Raw genomic sequence first — 21,680 nt, 5'->3', positions numbered from 1 at the left:
AAAATTAACCAAATCTATTTTTTTGTCAGTCTCACCATTCTAAAGCAAATGAAATCCAATAATGAGGTTTTTGGAAATTTTTATAGATTAGTGTTCTTTATTTTTATTTCTAATTAATTAGGGGATGGGGGAACTGCTGGATATTTCAAAATATTTTTGGTTAAAATATGGGACACAAGAAAAAGTGTTATAAAGTTATTAAGTAGGATGTAGGTATCCAATGTATGTGCGATCATGCATGATACAAAGTATATTAAGTTAACATAATGCTTGACTTCTTATATTGGTAATGTCCACTAGGACTAAGAATTCTGATTAGTTTATTTAGCTTATTTTCACATCAACAACTCTGGATATTTTTACTGAGGAACAGTCATTGGATAATTCATCTCTATTTATACATAAGCTTAAAAACGTATGACTGTGTTGTTTCTCTCATTGTGGTGAATAACATTACTTTTTCCTCCTACTTTTTTGTCTTTGATTTCATAAAACATACAAAGAAATCTATTTGGCATATTCTTCAGATCAGGGAAATGGCTTACCACATGCCTATTCTCAGATGCTTTTTTATTACACAAGGATTTTTTTCAGTAATATAAAAGTGCAGAAATAAAAAAAATGTAGATGATTCACTAATTATGATCATCTGGATTTACACAAGTGCAGACGAATTTGGGACTTCAGCATTATCATGAAAACCTGTAAACATTTAGGAAATCACTGTAGGGAGACCAAAATTATTTACAAAGGATCATTTATTAAACACTTTTTTTACAAAATACAAAGATTGTTGTTCTGCATGAATACATCATATATGAAAAGATAATGTATTTTTACTGAATTTAATTTGAAAACATTCAGAATTTTACCTTCTACCAACTTGAGGAATCAATTTTGTTTTGCAACTTGACTAACACCATGGCCAATCAGGGGGAAACCCTTCTTCTTGTTAATTAAATCATATTCACAACAGCTAACATTTTATAGAAATAAAATCAGACAATGTCTGTCATACAAAGCTCTTTCTGCAAGTAACTGGTTTGCCTATGATCCTAAATTTTTTTTCCAAGCTATAAGATAGGAAGAATTGAGGAGCTAGGTAAGTTTTATAATAATGTATTAGCAGCAGTTGATAGAAAATGCAACATAAGATTTGTTTTGTCTGTGGTACAAGAATATGTCCTATCAGACTCTAATGTATTTTTCTCTACTCAAACACAAGTAAGCATGTGCTGATTGTTTCTGGGATGACAAAATGTATAAAAAGACAAGAAGCTGGTTCTGGTTGTCATCGTGAGTGCCTATTTTCATCAGCTAATACGAATGCATTGTGAAACTTAGTGAAGACAGGAAAATGACTTAAGGGTAATATATACAGAGTTAAAATACATTTTTTAATCCACTTAAGAGTGATTTCAGGCACTGTGGCTGTTCAGGATAAAATGTTTCATGGTTTATTCTTGATAGTAGTGTAATTGTCAGTGCAAGCGAGAGCAAATACCTGCCCACTGTCACACACATGACCTCGGACATCTGGAATGTTCAGAGCAAATTCACCTTCTGCATCTTCACTCTGGAGGCACCTTCAATGCACATGTCTCATAGTTTGCTCTTGATAGCAATTTAATTTTCAGTGCAAGCAAAAGCAAACACAAAGCTGCTCACTGTCCTACACACGACCAACACATCTGGAATATTCAAAGCAAGTTCACCTCCATCTTCACTGTAGAAGAATCTTTAATAAGTGGCACTTAGTGTAAACCCTCTATATATCATGAGAAACAGATTCGAGATGCCTGAATTTAATAATATTAAAAATCACGGTCCTAGTCATCTCTCTGTGTAAACGATGTTTGAAGAAGGCTTGCCATCACAACATTCTTTCCTGAGAACGGAGCTGATCCCCTCCGTGTATATCATAAGTGTGCATGCTCTGAGCTGTGGTCACTGTCGTGGCTGTCTTCATTCGCTAGAGAGTCCCCTGTTTGTTGGAGAGTGGCTGCACCGATTCCCGAAAGCTCTGAAGGGAGAAGTGTTCCTTTTTTCACATTCACCAGTTCCTTTTCTCGAGCAGCAGCTCCTTGCTGTCCTCCTTTTACTCTCTTCCACTTCATTCGCCTGTTCTGGAACCAGACTTTCACCTTTAACGAAGAAAGGGAGCAAACAAAAGAAAGCACGAAAGAAAGTTAAATGGACCATTTTTTTCTTCCTTTTTGGTCATCAGTGAAAAAAAATAGCTTTTCCAAGGCTTATACAAACACACTATGAAAGACTGAATATGAAAATAAATCAGCATTGAATTTAATCATGTCCCACGTTCATGAGAATAATTTTAAAACTTTCAGAAGGTACCAAGTACTATATTTCACATTTTATGACATACAGTGTAAAAAATAGATGGGAAAGTACTCTTATCATTTTAGGTTGTTCAAAGGTATTTAGCTTTATAAAGAGTTTCTGTGAATTAGAACTAACATTTAATAATTGTCTGGGCCAAACAGCAGCCCTCCTCCCGCCCCGGGCTGTCAATTCCTGAACCCATTTAAAAAATGCTCAGGGTGCTACTGATGAAGCTACAACTGGAAGGTCATTCTGCGCCGCTGCAGTCCACGGCTGCATTCCCAAAGCTTTACTTGACCATTCCACCTCAGAGTGAGTCCATCTTCTTTTGAACTATGCTTTTTTTTCCTGCCCTTAGTACTTTTATTTGACTTTACATATATGTGATTCCAATGGTTTCCTCAAAACAAGATCAAGATCCAAAATTTTCACTGATACTTGTTAATTGCTAATACTGAGACTGTATATTATGTTAGTCTCATCAGCTTTGTAGAGACATGCATTAAATGACCATCCATGACCACAACCATAATAATAATGGCATCATTTCATTTTCTTGTTTAGGAGGAACTCACTTCCTTTCCTGTTGCACTTCTCATCACTGTATATTCTTATTAGGCTAACTATTCCTTTTGCATTGCATTTCTCTGTCTACCCCACTCAAAGTTACCACAAGCCTGAATTTTGTGTTTATCATCCCCAAGCCTTTCTTTGAAACAAAGAAATAAACAGAGACAACAGCTTTTTTCACTACATGTGACCCTAAAGAGTACTGTTAAATTTCACTTGTCTTTTAGATTTATCGAAATGGAATGTTTTTAACTATAGCCTTCTTGCCTTATCCATGTTGATTCAAGGGACTGCATTCATTCATTTTTCATGACTGTATACGATTTCATTGTGTGAATATATCACAGTGTACCCATTCTCCTGTTCATGGACACTTGAACAACTTGTTTTTTTCCATCATAAATGATGCTGTTATAAATATTCTTGCATTTGTGTTGTGATAAACATGTGATAGAACTTCTCTGAGTATACATCCAGGAGTTGCCATCATACACAGGGTGTATGAATGTTGAATTTAACATGATAATACAGAAAAATTATTTTCCAAAGCTTCATCAATTTAACCCCCCACAGTCCGGGGTGTAAGAGTTCTTATCAGTCCACATCTTTGTCAATCGTTGGAGTTATCAGTCAGTTTTTTTCCAATATAATGACTATAAATGTTATCGCACCATGTTCTTAGTTTGCATTTCCTGATTACTATAAAGTACAGCATCTTTAAGTGTTTATGGCCCATTTGTATCTCTTCTTTTGTGAAGTGCCTCCACATCTTTGGGTTGCACTGAGTTGTTTTTGGATTTAATTTCATTCCTTATGGACTCTTAAAATATGTTCTGAATGCTAATTTAATGCTTTGTGGTTATATGGCTGTTACTATAGTCTCTCAATTTATAGTGTGTCCATTTCCTTTCCTTAGAGTATCTTTTGATGATCAGATACTGTAAAATTTATTATATTCAAATTTACCAATTGTTTCTCTTATGGCTATCTTTTTCATGTCGTCTCTAAAAATCTTCTTTCTTCTGAGACCATTAAGATATTCTTCTCTGTCTTCTTCTAAAAGTTTTAAGGTTTGCATTTCAAATTGAAGTGCTCAATCCATGACGTATTGATTTTAGTACATACTGCAAAGAAAATTTCTAATTTACTTTATTCCAGTTGTATAATAAGTTTATTCCAAGACCATTTAACGAATAGTCCACCCTTTTTCCAGAAATTATTGTTTTCAACTTTGTCATACATCGTTTCCATTTACACATAGCTTTATTGGATGCACTCATTTGTTATAACCTTTTGACAAAACCACAGTCTTAATTATTATATTATATTTCATAGTAAGTCTTTATATCTGGCAGAGATAGTTCTGTTTTATTCTACTCCAGGAATATTTTGAATATTCTCCATTTTCATTTTAGAAACAATCTCAATTTCTGTAAATGCAGAGTGCTAAAGAGAAGTAAAGAGAAACATATTACATTTCTAAAGATGTACTTATTTAAGTGGCCTTCAAATCACAATACTCCATCAAAATTTGTACAGTTTTCTCAGATGCTGGCACCAAAAAATATTTAAACCAAGTCATTTCTCAACTCTGGATTTTCATTATTCTAGCAGGCCATAATTAAAATCTTGTATCATACATTATCCATACATATATTAATCCATTTAACAATCAAAAATAAGAAAATGTAGGCAAAGATTGCTTAGAAACGCAGAATATGTAGTAAAATAGACTGATTATAAACAAGCTGATTGGTGTTCTTGTATTATTATTACTTAATAGCCAAATGACAAGCTGTGATTTTTAATCACATATCTACTTAGGGCTAAGCCCCTATACTGATAGGTGCTATATATGCATTTTTCAAATACTCAAAATTTTTTCTATATGATTCCTATTTTATAGATGAGGCAGTTGAGACTCAAAGGTTAAGTGACTTGCCTAAGAGTACACAGATGGGAAAATGTGGTGCCAGAATTTAAACCTGGGGGTTTGTTTGGCTCCAAATTGATTTTTTTTCTTTTTTTTTGGTTTTGTTCCTGTTATATTTCAAACTCCTGCTTTTTAAACCTTCAGGTTAGAAAAGTAAAGAATATAAAGTATGTGAACTCCATCCATATGATTACTATCATTCAGGTAATTCTCCTACTCAATATAATTAGGTTTGTAAATATGACACTATTTTCCTGTACTGTAATTTAGGTAATTATACTACTCAATTTAATTACCTTTGCAAGCTTGGCATTGCATGTTTCATTAGATCTTTTCCACATGAGTTGGGCTCTACTCCTGGCTTCACTTCTGAGTTTCTGTGTGAATTTGAGAAAATTATACTTCTCTCTGCCTCAATTTTCATATTTGTAATATTGGAATAATGAGCCTTTCAATATTCTCCATAGGGAAATTTTCTCCATGGACAATTCCAGATGGAAGAAACACATCATCATCATTGTCACCAAAGAGTGAAATATCCAGCCAAAATAATCTTGGCAGAAAATGGGAGGAATAGATTTCTTTAAATCTACACTTATTTCCTTTTCTGGGAGGAGGGGTGCATTAATTCTATAATACCAGTATAAAACCTGTTATGTGCAATTCTAAATGAGAAAAATGTAAGAATATGGTATTGATTTTAGAAACAGTATAGGTTATTTTGTGTTGTTTCCTATGTCTACCATGTGAAATTTTGCCATTTCATTTTCTTAAACAGACAAATGAAAGACTTCAGAGTTTTCAATAGTAGCTATGTATCCATACATATATATGGATATATAGATATATGCATGTATATGTGAAAGCATTTGATGATTATATAACAAATCTAATCATTCTAATACCTTTAGGTATTTTCTTGAGGTATTTCTTGAAATACCTTGAGGTATTTTCTTATTTCAAGCTACATATTTGATACAGGAACTCCGTGAATTTAGTAATGGAACAAAACACAGAAACAGATGCATGATGAGTACACCATATAAAAATGGGAAGGAAGAGTACAGAACTTCAAAAGTCAGTGTGTCCAGTTGTATTTTCAAATGTAAAATATTGGGATGAATTGAAATATGGAGAGGAAGATTTTGGGGAAGAGCATATGTTTTTCTACAACCATCACAGTATTAAAAACAAATCTATAAAAGTAATTCCGGATTATGTCAATATTGCCATTAGAATAATAACTCCATGGTTTTATAAATAAAGAAACTTTATAGTTTAATTTATTATCACTTAACAATCCAGCTTCGTTGGCTGGATTGAAAAAATACTTTTGTAAGATAGCTAAAGAATAATCATTCAAATGCTTGACAATTTTTTTAAATATGCAAATTATTTTGATTAAAATTTGCAAGTGTGTTTCATATAATAATCTGCACTTAAAAACTAAGTAGAGTAAAACTAATCTTGTGTTTCCTTGGTGACTTAGAATCTCTAGTCATTCATTCATACACTCAATATTACTGAATGTTTAGTAACAGGTAAGAGGGGTTAGATTGAGGAATGTGTACAGATAAATAAGAAATAGTTCCTGCCCTCAAGGGCAGTTTACTGACTGTATATGAGGCCTTTGGCATATACTGAGATGAGTAAAGATTAGCTTCATCTTTTACAGAATATCTTTAAACTGCTTGTTGTTGTAGTTGGTGTCATTGCTAATCCCCTAATAAGAGGTTCCCCCAATGGTCCGTGAGATGGCATGAACTCTATCCCTACATTCAATGTCCCACACTGTTTTGCTGCCACACAATTATTATAGCAAATGATTTCTTTCCTCTGGGAATCTCATGCTCTTGTTGTTACTGGCATCCTGTGTGTCTCTGAATTTTTTGTTCTAGTAACCTAGGGTAGTACCTTAGGTGCTAGGAAATTGGATCATCAAATATTTTGCATACAACTAAAATATGTCCATCTTGGAGTATGATATATAAATTTTGTGAACTTTTATTATTTTATTTGGGCTTAAAGTCAATTTATCTCCTATCGGCAATTTCTCTGGGAATGCTGGTTAATGAGTTTTGTTGTGTTTTTTTTAGTATTTCCTTTTTTTAAGATTGGATCTAGGGCAAGATTCCATATGAAGTATGTTTTGTTACATAGTATGATTAATAACTCAGATAAAAATAAATTCTTTCTCCCACAAGAATCTGAGTAATGAAAAATACCATTGTTCATGAAACGAAAGCAATATGAACCAAACTTATAGGCTCTTAATATTTCTGCATGAAGGTAATATTTTTCAACAAAATCTTCAAAATAAAAAAATAACAAAGGAAATAATAGCCTGCAGTGTTAGTAGTAAATATTTAAAGTGCTCAGTTATAAACTTTACTTTTCAGAACATCTGATTATTATGAAGCCTCACTTTTTAATCCCCTAGTTTACAAGTACTTAGTATTCACATTGCCTGGATAATCAAACTACTATTTAAATAAATAGGAAAACATTTATTCACATCTTGACTCTCATTACTGAAGAAAGCAGCTAAGAGAATCTTACTGTAGCTAATTTGTGTAAATGATATTTCAGAATCTAGAAATCTAATTTTTCTTTTTAATAAAAATACTGTAACTGAGAATCATTGTTACTATTTGCTAAACATTCGTTTTATCTCTTTAATTTATTTAGCCATTCACATATGGCCTTCTATGTATAAGTTCATAATACCTGTCCTTGAGGGTTCACAATATATCAGGAGAACACAAATGAAATATGTAGCTGTATTGTCATACAATTTTCTAAAATGGCCAGGGGCAAACTGGTTGATAGAAAGTAGAATCTACATAATGCTATAACCCATATCTATAGACTACCATAAATGTCTGTCTTTTGAAGAAACAATCATAACACGTAACATCTGGATGAAAACTAAATATTTCAGTGACATATCTAGATGTCTCTAAACATCTGGAGTTTGTAGATTTAATATTTCAACTGTTTCTATTTGTATATGAACACTTGAAATACTGTAAACACTAACAAATATTTATTCACATCTTTAACATGTGAAAACATGCAAAGGAGTAATTGTATGAATATAATTTTATAACAGGTGTGATTAAATTTGATCATGGCAGCTGATCTAGTAAACCTACTGTATCAATAAATGGATCCCAGTAAGACTTATCCAAGTAATTCAGTGGCAAAGTCAGTGGTTAAACTGAAGAATTAGAACCAAGAATGCTCTATAAGGTAAGGATGAAAATGCGGGAAAAGAAACCTTCTTTACTCTTCCTGTCTGAATAGATTTATATCTGATTAAGAGAAGGAATCCCTCGGCTATTTCCAAGAAGCACGTGGGAGCTACCGGTTAACTGCTGTTTCTATAGCATTGCAACATGGGGTTGGGACGTGGGGTGTGTGTGTGTGTGTGTGTGTGTGTCTGTGTGTGTGTGTGTTGGGGGGTGAAGGGGGTTAGGACATATTCCATGACTAAAAGCCTGAATCCCTCTGTAGAGGACTGCCACTCACCTTTCTCCTCTATTTTAACACAATGTTTAAGACCAGGAAATCATTTTCCGGCCTCTATAATTTTCAGTTTCAAAGTCTCTTTTTTTTCTTTTTGTACGTAGAATGCTTGAGAACCAGGCTCACTAAAAAAAAATGTAGTCATAAAACATTTACGATTTTACATGTCTTTGAACAAACTGAATACGCATTAGCCATTGGCAGCCGTGGGCAAATAACATGTTGAACAAGAAATAAACTAATTACAAGCCAATCATATGTATTATATTCTCCTTACCAAAAATGCAGCCAGAGTAATCATTCACATGACGAGCAAAATTCTTAGAGGACTGACCACTTTTAAATTTGACCCTTTAGAAATGTCATAGTAGTAGTAAATGCTAACAATTTTACCTCTTTTGTCATACCTGATGAAATTCAATTCAAATGACCTACTTTATTAATATTAATTTACAGTGAAAATTCACTACACTATTTCTATACAAGATTAAAAAAAACAGATACATCTTTTAGGTATTCTAAGTGAAATATTGTTTAGCTCATTATATCATGAGTAAATGACTTCAGCAAATCTGAGTGGAAATATCAAAACTAAATTAGGCATTTTGCTCCATTACTGTGTTAACAAATTCCTGAATAGCAATTCTTGAATACATGGAAATTGTGTATTCTGACCCACAGCTGGTACGTATCTTGTTTAAACTACTAAGATCAACTAGAATGATGACCTTTGCTTGCAACATCTTGCCTAATCTCTGGGATAATGTTTAACAATAGTTAGCAATACATCACAATCAGTACATACAATTTTAAGAAATGAACTTTATCCTAGCCACTGTCTAATTAAGTGAAATCTATCAAATGTAAATATTGATTGAAACACAGAAACTCACCATTCTTATAAGAGCAGTAGAATTTTGGCAATTCTTATGATTCAATCTAATTAAATATTCTTATTATTTCTTGACAACTAATTTCAATATCAGAATACATGTGAACCTTCACTACACTTTTATTAGATATTGGAGCTGTCTCCAAAATTATTCTAAGAACTTATAATGGCAATTATTACTATCATATGAATATACACTGACCACAAAAGTATTCAGTAATTTCAATAACTGGGAAAATTTCAAAAAATTGAAAAAAAACTGTTCAGCATAAGAATTAGAAGTGATAAAGAGAAATGAAGTTAAAATCCATCCTAAGTTAAATACATCTCAGGTTTTCATGAGGAGTCATGGAAATAGTGAGATTAATTGGTAGAAAGTCTTTTATAGCCAAATTCTCTAGAAATTGTCCATTATTAGATCTGTATTTACTATTTTATAGATGTCATAGAACATATGCAATGCTCTATATACATTTTTAGATAACAGAACATCTCTTTAAAGTTGAAGATGTCAACATAAAACTTGAACCGGCTTCTCAAAATTTCCAGAAGCTTCTTAGTTTTAGAATTCATTTTAAATTACATGCAAAAAACCTTATATGATCGCAAGGATACTGTGGAAAAGGAGTAATCTTTCATTACAGAAGATTTTTTCTTTAACATTACCCTTTAAATGATGATCTGTGTTGCAACGCATGATATGTTTCAGAATGTTACTGTCGATTTATTGATTAAATATAAGTTAATTATTTGTTTCCTTATTGAGGAAATACCTAAAATTAAGGCTCATTTTATATGTGTGTGTATATACATATAGGTAGATAGCGATGTATCTGTATATCTCTACGTCTATCTCTCTATTCATCTACCTAAGAACGTTTTAAAAAATAGATTCTTTACATACTCTCAAGGCTGGTTCAATAGGGGTGGAGTCTTATTTTTCTGATTTTTTTCTATATTATTTCAAACTTGGATATTTACATTGGTAAACGGTTAGGGTTCAATTGCTTATTTCTCAGCCTTCTACTTTATACAGCTAATATCTCTGAAAATTAATTTAGGAGAGGGTGGAATTGTTAATCTTCTCTTTATAGATTTTGCTTTATTATTGACATTCTTAAATTTTACATCGTAGCCTTTGTTTTGTGGAACCTAAGGCAGTTCTGAATGTGGCTTTTAGAGCTCACCACACATTGTCGATATGCATTTCTTTAAAAAAACAAACAAACAGCATTATTCAGGAAATAGCTCTTTTTATTTTGAACTAAGATTCCACTGTATATTCCACCATCAAATTGTCCACCCTATTCTACCCCATTTTTCCCATCAGAGTCAAATCATATTTAATCTCTCAAATTAGCAGGCACACCATGATTTATGCAAAAGAAATATCTAACCGTTACTCTACGTGACTGTTAAATACTACTCTAAAGAAATGAGGAAATATCTAAAATCACTGGCTACACAGGTATTCTTGGATTATGTTGAATAGACAATATGTCTGATCTTGGAGACATAATTTATTAGCTAAGTAACTGAAAGTATTCATAGAAATGTATAGAAATAAACCTGCAAAGGGGAGGGATTGCGCAAAATGCTGAGTAAAACACAAAACCACTGTTTATTTGGCACAGGAAAAATTCTCCTTCACAGTCATCCAAAAAATGGACGTCTATTTGGAAAATACTTGGCATTGAGCCATTTAATGATTTATGAGTAACAAACAAAACATAATCCCTCTCATTCCCACTAATGTAATATGATCCAACTAGGTGGGATTTTCCATTTATCTTGGCAGAGGTATCATGAATTCAGGCTGTTTATCCTGGTAATCTTAGCTTACAAATCTGCAACATTGCACCTTTGATTAGCTCTGTGAAATGATTTTGTGAAAAGGAAGGATCTCCCATTCTTTCTATATTTGGCAGCCTTAACTCTATAAATATGTCCATTTTGTCACTCCTATAGTTTTATGCAGCTGCCTTCCCTCTTCTTCCCATTGTGAGACATTAAAAATTTGGCATGAGCTTTTTCCAAGTGTATCTGGATGGATGAAAAAGCCAGAATAAGCTTGTCAAACTTAAAAAAAATCTTGGGACAGGAGGGTCTTCAGACTGACTGGCTCTTCAAAGTATTCCAAGTGGCTCTGCCAACTGAGGATTATTAGATGTTGACTGAGAAGGGTATATGAGAATATGTTGTACACTTGAGGCTGTAAATTAGAAACTGGAAGGTTACTAGAGTGGTAACTGTTCCACAAAACAGCACTATATAATTAAAATATTTAAAGCTCAACTTTGTTCCAGTGTATCCATTTTTATTTAACATAAAACAATTTTCTTTAACACCTAAGTGCTAACATGGAATTCCTTTGCAGGATAAGCCTCTTTTTCTCCTTCTTTCTTCTTCCTCTTTGGCCAGATGGAGTTCAAAGGGGATTACAGACATCCCCTGCCTGTATAGGCATTGCATTATGGGAGACACAAACATAAAAGTCCGATTTCTTTGGAGATTTCAGAACTATTCTTCAGATTTGAAAATTTGAGTCCCGAGTGATATTTAAGGATTTAGTGTACCTTACTTTTCTCTAAAAGGAAACCTAATCATTATTGCAAATATTTATAATCACATGTATGTGGCCCATCAGAGCATGTGTGGCAAGTATATTGATTGGGTGATATAAACAAGGGAGCAGTATCTACAAATAACATATCAATTATACATATACATATTTTATAGGCAATTATGTAAATTTTCTAAATAAAATTACATCTAAAAACTATTTCTGGTTATAAAGTAAGTTTTCATTTACGAGAAAGTTATTTCTTGTGAAACAATTCTGCTATTCATGGAAATGATTCAATATTTGTTGTTTTTTCCCTTTACATTATTAGAACATACAAGTTCTTTTTCCATATTTGAATCTTGAAAGGCTTTAAAAAAATCAATTAAAAAAAAATTTTAGGAGATTAAACATCCTATTAAAGTTAAGGAAAACACTGAACAAAATGGAGTTAGATATAATATTCTTTGGTGTATACATTTAAGTTACTTTAATAAATCTCATGTTATTTTAAAGTATGGAAAAAATAAATCTTGCAGCAGAATGGAACTGAAAAATTGTACATCTATAATTAGAATATTTTACATGTGGAAATCCTATAAAAGGGGAGTTATTTAAGATTTCATATGTCAAGATATAGATTACATAGGTAAGTATGTATGACATTAATGCAAAATCAAAGTAATGGAATAGCTGTATCTCAATTAAAAGAAGATGAATGCAAAGGGTTCAGTTTATAACTCTATGTTTATAATTTTAAAAGCCCAACCATGAGAAAATAAACTGAAAATATCTCACTGGGATGAGCGCTCTGGCATCTTGGAGGAATATGCTTTCAGACCTTTAAGAATAGCAAAATTGATTGACAGCATACAATATTTTTCTGAAGAATTTAGCATAGTAAAATTCAGCCCAGAAAAAAAGCCTTCAGATTCTTAATTTAAGATACTGAATGTGCACAGAAGTAGAGGAAAAAGACATGAGCATTTGGCAGAACCAGGAACATTCTCTCAGATGACCCTGTCATTCCTCTCTTTTGATATTCAACACTCATCACAATAGTTAACAATTGTTCAATTTTTGCTTCTTCCATGAGTTCTACCAGACTTGTCCAGCTTATTTTAACAAGATTTTATTTCTATCATCTAGCTCAACAAATATTTGTGTTACAAAAGGATTAACTCACTATGCCTTGCATAGCAAGGAAGTTTTCCCCCCTCTGGGTGATAGATTTGTTTTATAGTTTATGCTAAAATTTATTTCACATTCATTGTGACATATAAACCTGAGTAGAAGAAAGAGAAGGTAGTTTTAATTTCCACTTTATGCCTGGGGGAGATTGTTACTTGTCTAAGAATACCCAATTCCAATTGGCAAACCTAGGATTTTTGTTCAGATTTTTCTCATAACAATTAAATTTTTTTCTGACTAACAAAAACTAAAGACATAATTTTGATTGGGAATTTAGATTCCACATGCATCCATCATATTTTCTTATTAACTTGCAAAACTGTTAATAGAGATTTATAGGACAAAAAACTTCTACACAATACCAAATTTTCAATTCTTTGGAAACCTAATTAACTCTCAGTGTTTGTTTTTGTTGTTATTGTTGTTGTTGTTATTTTTTCCCTTTATGAGGCTATAGTTAGATTGTTTCCCTAATGACCCCCAAAAAATTTTGTCTTCCTTCTATGTGTCTACTCCCATAGGCCATAGGCAGTCCTCTCTTACAGTGACACCGAGCTTGGTCATATGATTCGCTTTAGACAATGGGACATTAGTAAATATGATGCAAACAGAGGCTTTGAGAGCCCTTGTACATTGGCATTTTTCCTCTAAATACTCCTGGGAATGCTTCTACCACCATTTGTGAATCCCAGGGAGCCTATCAGAAGATGAAACCACATATGCAACAGGGACAAGATGTCCCAGGTGAGGCTGCCTACACCAACCAATTCTTAGTTACCCACCAGCTGACTACAGTTGCATGAGGGCTCTAGGTAAGGCCAGAAGTAGGCCAATTGAGCCCAGTCAAAATCTTTGATCTTCAAAATTTTGAGCAAATTAAATGTTGGTTATTATTTAAAGCCATTAAGACTTTTGAGTGGCTTGTTACACAGCAAAGGCTAAGTGATACAAATTTTAAAGGGACCCTTTTTAAAAAACAAAGATTAAAATTGTGCATGTGCGTGTATATAGTGTGGGTGTGGGTATGTATATATATGTACATAAGTTTTTCACATAATGGCTTCTGATTCTTTTCCAAGAATGGCAAGTCAGTTAGGAAAAAATAAGAAATACCCAAAATACTTTCAAAATTCCCAAATCAAATTTACAGAATTTCTCCTAAAAAGACATTATTCTTAGCCAAAAGTGAGGCCTCTGCTCTATGATCAGATAATGACAGGTAACCATAGGACATTCCCAGAAAAGAAAGCACAGATCTTGACTTTTCTCTAGACTAAGCACAGTAATGCATCCCATATTTCTGTAGATTACAAGCAAACCCTAGTTTCTTATTTCCTTTATGTATCATTTAAAATATAGTTTCATTTCCTAGAATTCACTGCCTCTATACAAAAACATTAATGTATAATTCCACACTCCTTCTTTTTTTCTGTTTCCAGTTAAAAAAAAATAAGAGCAAAAAAACAGATGTCTGACGATGTAGATTTTGGATCCTGCTTTCCAGCATGCTAAATGTTGTACACTTATGGAGAGAACTTTGTATGTGAAGTTCAAGGGAAGGAAAATGTTGTGCTCCATAACTTCGGTACTAGTCGTAATATTTAATAAAATATAAACTGCCAATAAATAAAACCACATAAAAGTGTTCCTCTGTATATTTTCACTACCCAGAATTATCCTACTAAAACCTGAAATACAGAAATTAACAGAAGGAAGGCAGATGATTGAAGAAGTTGGATAAAATAACTTGCTCTCCTAAGACAGTATTCATCTGTCCACACCATGTTGATATTTCTTTGCTTCCAGTGGGATCCCTGGAGGAGGTGCATACAGTGGAAAAGGAAATGAGACTCTACTCCTAAGAGTGCCAATCAAAACCGCACTGTCCATAAAGATGTTTGCATTTGCCTTTCAGGAATGTTTTCCTAAAGATTAGCAACTATTAACCATCAGTAGGGTAGATTCTCCTAGGGAAAATCAGAACCCATATAAGGAGTGCTCTGGGAACACTACTGGAGCAAATCATTTGCCATTCAATTAAAATACAAGAAAGGACCTAAAAAGTAATTAATTAAAAATATTATTTAGGTCTTATTAACTGGTGTCCACAGGTCACTAATAATTTCAAAGTGTTCTCTAAATGAGTGGGTACCAGAATTTTGAACTTCTGAGACCAATACAATTTCAAAAATATTTGAAGTAATGGGGTAGAAATGTTTACCAATGATCTATGTGGCCTTGCTCCCATAATTTCCCAGCTCCCTTGAATTTAAGTGGTACCATTGACTATTTCCGGACATTAGAGTGTAAATGGAAGTGACATGGGTCATTTCCAGGTGAAAACATTTAAAGGTCAATGCATGAACCTCCAACTCTTTCTTACCTCCTGTGGTTACCAAGGACACCACATGTCAGGATGCCAGAGGGTCAGACTGGGTCCCTGAGTGATTATTTGGAGTGCTGGACTTGTAAAGTTAGTATGGAGAGTGAACAAACAATGAACTTTTTTCTTGTGTCACTGAGGTTTGGGGGTTAATGTGCAACATAAACCCTAACCTGAGCAATAGAGGAAACTAACATGGGACTGCCAACTTTCTATTATGCAAAATAAGGAGATTTTAAAATATAAGCAAATAAAATTCCTCTCCATATGCCGTCATTATATAAAAGAAATAATATTTTAAAATCAAAAAATATAAGAAAGGTACAATCACAGAACAAAGGATGAGTCCTTAAACTGAATAAATGCAGTTTTCTATAAAACATGGCTAGCTTATTCTTTCTTAATTTTGTCATTTTGCTGGGCAAAAACTTCATCATGAAGGAGAAAATCTGTCTTCCCAATGATATTTAAGAACCACAGATCTAGATATTTCAAAAATGGCGGGAGAAGACTGTTGACCCAAAGCAATTAAAAATATCATATAATCTCAATATCCGACATTACCTGTCTTTCAGTGAGATCCAGATTCACTGCTATCTCATATCGCCTCAGTCTGGTCAGATAATTATGATGGGCAAATTCTGCTTCAAGTTCTCTGATTTGCTCTTTGGTAAAAGCTGTCCTTTCCTTCCTGGGTTTGCTATTGACTTCTGACTTGTAATTTCCTTCCTGGGAGTCTGGAAATAAAAGAGAGAATTAGATTTAGTTCATACATTTAAACATGTTCAATCATATCATTCATACCAGAAACATTTACTGAGTAACTACTTTTCCAGGTAGCGTTAGACATGGTAAAAATAGAGAGAGACCAAAGACAGTAAGACTTATCTCAACAGGGTGAGATAAATTTCTTTTTTTTCCCAGTGTGCCCCCAAGTGACTCACAACCTAATTGGGGAAGTGTCTAGTTTTCTTCTTTTGAAATGGGAACAAAAAACTTAACTGCTCTTAACATGCTGTTATAATAACACGATAAAACAAAGCCCCTCTAGAAAACAATTTTATATGTGAAACTATTCAGATATAAAATTTCTTCTAATAAGTTTTTCAACATAAATTCTTGAGGTCTAAGTATGACTAAACAAGAGTGATCCTAAGAAATAGTGGTGACTCAGTATGTGACTATCTGAGCAATTCAAATATCTAGCAACTGGACCATAAAAGTCAGTTCAAGCATACATACGTGTGTGTGTGTGTGTGTGTGTGTATTTATTGGTTTTTTAATTTCAATTTAAGTGCAGTCTCCTTGAAGGCAATAGCAATGCTCTCCTTTTATTTTGAGTAATACTTAGTGCAATGTGGAATCTATAAATACAATTTTGTTCATTTAACTCAAAATATGAACAGAGTTTTAAATGTTTTTTCCCTACATATGAGATAAACATAAGATGCACAACACCTAAAATTAGGTACCCAAACACCAAATCTTATGATGCCCTGTAGAAAAAATCATAATTTACAGCAAGCATATCATGCCATCTTTTCTTCTAAGAGTTCAAGACATAATTAACATATTTTACTTATCTTCATAATATCCCTGAGATGTAGGTTAGAAGACATTCTTAACATACTGAAGAACAGAACGTGTGTCTATAATGGAAAAAAATTCTACATATACAAGTAATAGATAATCATACCAGCTCTAATAATTCATGTCAAATTTACCTCAGTGAAATATCAACATAATCAAGATAAAGTGGCATGTCTGTACTCTCTCAAAAATTATTTCAGTTTTCTAATTATTTTTGAGCCTGTACACACAAATAGTGATGCCTTTACCAGGTAGTGATACAATGAACTCTTCTATGAAGCCAAATGAGAGAAATGATATAGGAAAAATGACGGTCAATCAGATTGCGAAGTGTGACATTTTTTTAATTGACAAATATAGTATGGTACAGCTTTATGAAGGACCTTTTAAAGTGGTATTTGTTTCTTCATCCAATGATGCTTAAATATGCTATGTACAAAATATTGTTGTTTTTTTAGTGCTCTATTCCTTTCTGTCTGGCTGGGGGAAGTCTAACTAAAGTCAAGAGGGGTCTGCATAATGGAAATCCGCTAGACAAGGTGCTCTAATGTAAACAGTTTTGATTTGACTCTTACCAGAATCTACGCTGGCCAAATGTAAAGTTTTCTAGGTCTAGTAGCAGCAGTGGCAATAGGTTTGCATCAAAATTTTGGCATACTTGGCCATTAATTTCCTGTGAGGGATCACAGGGCATGTTTCACTGCCTGGCGCACTGGCACTGTTATAAATTCTTTAGAATTCACAGACCACATTTCTCGGCTTGTCACATAGCCCTGTGTTGACTGCCTCCCCACCTTGACAGGGCAGTCAGGGCTTTATCCAGTGCAAAAAGTGGTTTGTGATATGTTAGACACAGGCTGACTGTATCTGATTGTAAGCCACTGGGACCAGATGAGTTACGGATTAGAAGATGTGTGAGTTCTCAGCTAGGCTGTGTTTACACCATGTGAACTTACCTGGCTCTAAGTGGAACCTGCATTATCCATTTTTTTAAGCCACAGATTTGCCAACCTCCACATCTTTGGTGCATTTTGCTATTCTGGTATTATGTGAACAAAACTTTCCGTTGATTGATTTCTTTTTTTTTTTTTTTTAACTTTTCCATCAGCTGTACTGGCAGAGGCAAACTCAGTCACAGCCCAGAATGTTCAGATAAGTCCCTCTCACAAGGACTCATGTTCTCACGTGAATCAAAAGTACATTTTTGCCAGTTTGGAGCCATGTTTAGTCTGAAATCTGTGGCTGATTATTCTTTATGTGGGGACAATGCTCTTTTCCCTTCAGTAATGCAACTCTGGAAACTGAAAGCAAAGCCAGGGCATTTTTTCTCATAAGCAATTCAATTGGAATGATTCATGGTTAACACATTTCCTTATATAAGCATGAATGAACAAATTCACATTGAGGAAAGCCTATTAAGTTGTATTTATTTTTGAAACCGATTTCTTTTAACTTTCACAGTATTCAGCAGTACTTCAAAAATGCCACAGACACACACAAACATACAAAACTTGGGCCAGTTCTTGGAAGAAGGGTTACATGCAGTGGATCTATACGCATGCCCACTGAAACTAGAAATATACAAGAGAAGGTTTATACATCCAGTGACTGAATTTGAACAAAAGTCTGGCTATAATTCAACATTTATATCCAAAAGCAACTTACCAAGTGCCTGAATTCCAAACCAAAGTAGCTCACAAAGTGAAATCCAGTGACTAAAATGATGTGAATTGTGCACGCTTACACTTACAATAAGCACAAATGGAATAGTTATATTGTAATTAACATGACAAAGAATGGGTATGTGCTTCTTGATTTCATTACCTAAAAGAGAATGTCAATGTAGCTGAGGTAGCACCAATGTCAATTAATTATGTGGACACTTTTATCCTTGGATCTGTGATTCTGTTGTGGTTTCCACCCATGATGCTCCCACTTTTCCTTTCCTGTGAAAAACATGTTCCTTGGGATTGCATTTCTGGACTTATATTTTCTATAATCTTGGATTTTAAACATTTTTTGACTTTTTTCCCCCTGTATTTTGCAAAGTCCATCGTTTGCTGACCCTGAAGCTTCTACTACTATCACCTGACTAGCTTTTCTGTGGTGGAAAACGGTTGAGAGCCTTGGACGAGGCTTTTGGCAAATTGCACATTAGCTTCCATCTGTTTCCCAGCTGTTTCAACTGAGGCAAAACTCCCTCCGTTTTCTTCAACCTCCTATATCCTATGCCAAATGGTAGGTGTTGAGGGTGGAGTCTGGAAACTGCCTTCCTTTCTTGCCTACAACCGCAAACAAAATGTCACCATCTGTACAGTACATTGCCATGTAAAATAGTACAATTGTTGTTTCTCGTCTCAGATACTTTAATGCACATGTGGGTGCACTCTCACACTCCCTCACCGCTTGGAGGAAATGTTGACTTATGTGTTCAGGTATAGTTGGCAGTCCCAGTTCCCTAACCTTTTGCTCCCTGGGACTATGCTAATGGAAGAAGTCTGCAATACTTCCGTGGAGGATAAAAATTGCCCTCCAAGGATCGTTTCTGTCTAGCATTTAGAACTTCTCCACATGTGACTTTTTATTTCCCCTAGTGCAAGAGGATGCCAAAAGATAATAATATTTTACTGACGACAAGTAATGTGAGGGCTTGGTCTGTTCACTAGTGGCACAGAATACCTTTTAGCAAAAGAGAAATAATAAAGTATGATTGAGTATATTTTTGGCTACCCTGAATAAACTTAATAACTTGTTTAAATGAAGAACATAATTTACCAATGTCTGTAAAATATCAAAACGTAAAGGAAGGTCTCCATAGCTTAGACTAAAATGAATACTTATTTCATATTCTGAAGAAAAAAATGAATACTAAGCCACAGTCTATTCTAGTGCTTTGCAACTTCTTGTATTAATGTTTTGTAAGCTATTCAAAATGAGAGATATTCTGTTATTATTAACAAAGCTCCGCAAATAGTAGATATAGGAAGCTAATAATTATATTTATATAGGCATAGAGATTGTGGATAGATGTAGGGTAATTTATAGAATAATCCTATTGATGCTAGTAATTTTCACATTTAAACGGGAAATTGCCTTCCTTATGGGAAACTTATCCAACTTGCTACTCCAGCTTCTTAATGAGTGGGCATTTCAGCCTTTCCAGATTTTTTTTTTTTTTTTCAGAGTAAACAATCTTCCCCAGGGGTTCTTAAATCCTCTAGGTGATCCACTCTCCAGATTTGAGAACCACAATCATAGCGAGCTACTATTACTAATGAATGTGGCTATTATACACTGAGGTATGTAAGGGAAAAAAAGGATTGAAAACTACTATGCTAAATCTAGAATAGAAATTAGCATTGAAAATATCCACTGTTTCTTATACCATTGATGTGAAAAATGTAGAGCCACTATAACAGTTTCTCTTATAAAGCAAAACCAAATTTCAAAGACCAAAAAAAAAAGAAATTTCCATTTTTAGTAACAGTTTAGTAATAGTAACAGTTGTATTCAACATGCAAAAGTCATTCTTTGGGCTGGACCAGTGATTATCAATTGGCGGATGTACTCGTTTACCATCCAGCCTCCCTCTTCATTGCCTCCTTGATTACTCATGGGATTGTCTAGTAGGCTTTCAGGAATGAAGTAAGTCAGATAAATCTCACATTGTGAAACTGAAGATATATTTATTTTTATTACATTTGTGTTGCCAATTGTATGTTTTGAACAAATAATTTATAAAGGATACCCTATTTATTTCTGTTAAAGGCATTTAGGTTCTTACTTGGTGGGAGATATTGAAAGATTAACTGTGAATAGCTAAAACTTTTATGTAATAGAATAGTTACTATTATGTCAGAGTAAATTTTAGTTTACAGATTTGACTTTTTCCCAATACACTTGGGCATAATTTTATACAACTAATTCTTAAAGTGAGAAAATCAAAATTCAGTGTACATGACTGTGTCAGTATTTAGCAGTAGCTACCTACATAAGCAAATATTATAATTGGTAACATTACAGAATCATACCACATGATGTAATTACATAGAGGGAAAGAGTATGAAGACTTGAGATACTTTATAAAATCTATGTATTTTTAGGTCACATTTTAGAATGAGAGCGAGAGAGACAGACATAATAGCACAAGATTGTTCTTAAATTAGTACCAATTTAATAACTTGGTATGAATCTGGATATAAATAATTTGAAAATAAATACCTCAGAATTTACATAAAAATAAAATATTTGGGTCTCTTAAAGTCACCCACACCTTATATGTAGATGTTTCCCCACAGTAGGTAATAATCTTACCTCGGCATTGCATTGCATTCCTGGGATAAACTGGCAAATATTATAACAAAGTCCTTCTCTTTGCTTCCTCCCTCCTCTATAATTTTAGGATGACAGCAGTTATAAGAATTTTAGCCAATTTAAAGTAGATACAGGGCTTCCCTGGTGGCGCAGCGGTTGAGAATCTGCCTGCCAATGCAGGGGACACGGGTTCGAGCCCTGGTCTGGGAGGATCCCACATGCCGCGGAGCGGCTAGGCCCGTGAGCCACAATTGCTGAGCCTGCGCGTCTGGAGCCTGTGCTCCGCAACGGGAGAGGCCACGATAGTGAGAGGCCCGCACACCGCGATGAAGAGTGGCCCCCACTTGCCACAACTGGAGAAAGCCCTCGCACA

General features: G+C 34.0%; 1 protein-coding gene across 1 annotated transcript in view; it reads right to left on the bottom strand.

Moving 5' to 3' along the window:
* Window positions 1-740: 740 nt before the first annotated feature.
* Window positions 741-21,680, bottom strand: part of MEOX2 (mesenchyme homeobox 2) — a 65,249-nt gene continuing 44,309 nt past the window's right edge. The window contains exons 2-3 of the mRNA XM_068549961.1: window positions 15,968-16,140; window positions 741-2,144 (exon numbers count right to left, since the gene is read on the bottom strand). Coding sequence (XP_068406062.1) covers window positions 1,920-2,144; window positions 15,968-16,140 — 398 coding nt within the window. The 3' untranslated portion in view covers window positions 741-1,919. The remainder of the gene's footprint in view (window positions 2,145-15,967; window positions 16,141-21,680) is intronic.

The sequence above is a fragment of the Eschrichtius robustus genome, chromosome 8 (genome assembly GCF_028021215.1).
Source record: "Eschrichtius robustus isolate mEscRob2 chromosome 8, mEscRob2.pri, whole genome shotgun sequence".
Taxonomy (NCBI): domain Eukaryota; kingdom Metazoa; phylum Chordata; class Mammalia; order Artiodactyla; family Eschrichtiidae; genus Eschrichtius; species Eschrichtius robustus.
This window is presented reverse-complemented; position numbering and strand designations above follow the sequence as displayed.